The 3338-nt window shown below is 58.6% G+C and overlaps 1 protein-coding gene across 1 annotated transcript; it reads right to left on the reverse strand.

Moving 5' to 3' along the window:
* Positions 1-1099: 1099 nt before the first annotated feature.
* LOC123187673 (xylan glycosyltransferase MUCI21) lies at positions 1100-2924 on the reverse strand. Its single transcript, XM_044599592.1, has one exon. The coding sequence runs from the start codon at positions 2825-2827 to the stop codon at positions 1253-1255; it is 1575 nt and encodes a 524-aa protein (XP_044455527.1). The 5' UTR covers positions 2828-2924; the 3' UTR covers positions 1100-1252.
* Positions 2925-3338: the final 414 nt, after the last annotated feature.

The following is a 3338-nucleotide window of genomic DNA, read 5'->3' on the forward strand; positions in this document are numbered from 1 at the left end:
ATTTGAGCTGTCATTCCGCTGGTGCTGTTCCTAGAACCGCCGCGGAAAAAGGTTGCATCTCACGCACCTGAGGTTTTTACTGACACGCAACCACAAAAATGAAGGACCAAATGTGTCATGTGTGTGTGTGTGTTGTGGAAGGAACCATCCATCAGCCTTGCTTCTTCGAATCCAAGACAAAGCCAGTAAGTAACTAGTACTGTTTTTACTCACTGCCGTGCAACCAAAGCAACGATCTGCCTGCTTTTGGTTTCGTTAATGAAATCGGAGGGAAACCTCTTTTATTCAAAAAAAAAAACCAAAGCAACGATCAAGCGTGTGCATCGGTTCTAGACTTACCCAGAGCGCCAAGCAAGACACTCCCAGTACGAACGGATCTCTTCTTTTTGAAGTGCTTCTAGGCAAGGCAGTGACTGGCCTGCGCAAGCAAGTAAAATAGCTTCCCACTCAAACAATTGACCCATGACTCTGCTTTCCACAACAATAACTAGCCGTTCCATCCTTCACCTCAGTGGCAGCAGTAGAAAAAGAAGCCGGAGTAGGAATACACACGCACCTCTGGATGCAGCCGCAGTCGCCATCCCCGAGCACTGCTGGTGGTGATAATAACTTTATCGGCCCACTAATTATCAGCGCTTTATTGACGCTTAACGAAAGCCGACCAGTATGTTCCAACCAACCCATCCAAACACAACCACACCACATCCATGGACGATCGATGGTCGATTGATCGGCATATTGGATTGGATTGGAATCCGGGGTAGGAAGCACGGAACCCTGCCCTCTGCATGCGTTTCAGATGGATCCTCCTGCTGTGTGCTGTGTGTGCGCAACAGCAGAGGCGGTTCACAGTTCGTGCCCTGCAAGCACCACCAACCGGCCGGTGCTCTGCCTCTGCCGCTCTGCCACCAGCACGCAGGAATCTTGTTCCGGATCACTGTCTGTCAGGACGCTAAATTGTAACTGAATCCCTCTTTATTGGGTATGTATGTATGTATGTATGTATTCACATCAAGCCGGCATCGATCGATCACGGGCACATCACCAACACATGAGTAACAATCTAATGAAGCGTCAAAACGGAGAGTAACAATCTAAATGAAATGAATGGTCAGGTATGGAGTTAGCCGCTGTAACTGTAACTGACAAGAACAGAGAGGAGAGGAGAAAGGTGTCTGTAAATTTTGATCTATGGTGTACTGCTATACGGGATGTTTGTTTGCTAACGGAGATGATTATATCGGCCGATCGATCATATGGCAAGAGGTTTGGTTTTCGGCCGGCCCTTCCGCTTGCCGGCGACGAGGTACCGGTGGGCGGCGACCAGCTCCTCCCGGAACCGCGCCAGGTCGAGCCGCACGTTCTGCCGGTCCAGGTATACCTTCTTGGTCACGTCCCAGCCTCGCTGCGCCACGCCGGCGGGGTCCGTCAGCACGGGGTGGCCGGCCGGGTACTCGCGGGCGAGCGAGCTCTCCTCCGGCAGGATCTTGTACCCGACGTACCGCAGGCCGAGCCGCGCCGCCGGCTCGCCGTAGTACTCGTTCGCCGCCCAGTCCGTGCCCAGCGGCACCACCTGGATGAACACCTTGCCGGGGCGCATGAAGAGGAAGTGCGTCATGGCGGCGCCGTGCACGCCCACCATCGCGTCGCTCGCGTTCAGGTCGCGGTATATCTTGCACATCTCCGTGCTCCGCTCCGGCCGCACCACGCGCACGTCGAACCCCACGTCCGCGGCCACCGCCTTGAGCTCCTCCTCGTTCTCGATCACGCGGGACCCCGTCCGAGACACGATCACCAGCTTCGGCCTCTCCGCCGGAGCCGCCGGGTGCTTGCTGGCGCGGCGCTGCTTGCGGGCGGCCTTGCGCTCCATGCGCTCCAGGTAGTTGATGCGGGGGCGGTAGGCGTCGTCGAGGAGGCGCCGGAAGTCGCGGATGCTCCGGCCCTCGGGGGTCCTGGCCGGGTCCACGGTGAGCTCACCGTGGATGCGGAGGCCGGCGATCACCTCGGGGAAGCAGTGCACGCGGCGGTCGGCGGTGAAGTCGATGGGCGGGAACGCCGAGAGGCGGGACACGACGTCGCCGTACTTGGTCATCCACCAGTCGTGGTACTCGAGGATGACCAACACCACGCGGCGCTGGAGGTGGCCCGCAGTCACGAACATCGGGAGGAGGCCGTCGTTGAACTCGTGGTACACGTTGCCCGTGAACCCGCCCGTGGAGAGCAGCACGGCCGGCATGTCGTGCCGCACGTCGCAGCGCGCCGCCTCGCCGGGGGGCACGCGCCGGAACCGCACCTCGTCGATGGTCTTCATCACGTGCGCCTCCCACTTGCGCGTGTACGGCCGTATCCTCTCCTCCTCCGCCGGTCGCCCAGCGGAGGACACGAGCTGGAACGACGCGCTCGCCGAGTGCATGCGCAGGTCGCCGCGCGCGAAGCACATGTCCGCGCGCCTCGACGAGCGGTCGCAGCACAGGGTGTCGTTGCCGATCCCGGAGCACCGCTCGCTCTGCCGCTGCTGCGTGGCCGCCGCCGTCGCCGCCGCGCCGCCGGTGCGCGCGAAGGAGAAGAAGGCGCCCGGGGCCGCGAGGAGCGTGGCGAGGCCGAAAAGGCAGATGAGGAGCAAGCCGAAGAAGCCGCTCAGGCTGAGCGCCCTGGACTTGGCCGGCTTGCCGTTCTTGCCGGCGCCGCCTCCGGTGCCGTAGTCATGGTAGTAGTACATGATCCGGCGGCCGCCGCCCTTGGGCGGCGAGGCCTTGCATGACAGCTCCTCCTGGTCCGGCTCCCCCTTGTCGAACTGCACGACGTAGATTCTGTGCTGTTGCACCATGTTCTCGCGGTTCTAGAGAGAGAGAGAAGAGAGAGAGAGAGTTGTGAGAGAGGAGAGAGAAGGTTCTCGGGGTTTTGGATTGTGACGAAGCGAGAGGAGAGAGCCCGGGAGCTATAAATGGCACTGCAGAAGGGAGTAGAAAATTAGCGGCGGTTAGAGGTTGAGGAGCCATGCTATGGCAACCCGGCCACAGCACCCATGGAACATCCCTGAAGAAAATTGTGGGGTCCTCTCATTGCAACGGAGCATCAATGGCGGGATATCGGCGCAAAGCTTTTGTTGGGTAACTGCGATTCATTAGTCAAATGTCAAAATCATAAATGGGCACTTACCTTCTCACGTTCCTTTTCTCTCAAAATTAAAGCCAGCCATGTATTCAGACACAACGCTTCCATCGTACGCCGTCACTATTCGACACCGGTACAACTCAGAAAAGGCGAGTCTTCTCGCTTTTCCCGTGCCACATTGCTTGATTTGTAGCCGCTACATGCGTGATACATCTAGAGTGACG

The sequence above is a fragment of the Triticum aestivum genome, chromosome 2A (genome assembly GCF_018294505.1).
Source record: "Triticum aestivum cultivar Chinese Spring chromosome 2A, IWGSC CS RefSeq v2.1, whole genome shotgun sequence".
NCBI classification, from domain to species: Eukaryota; Viridiplantae; Streptophyta; class Magnoliopsida; order Poales; family Poaceae; genus Triticum; species Triticum aestivum.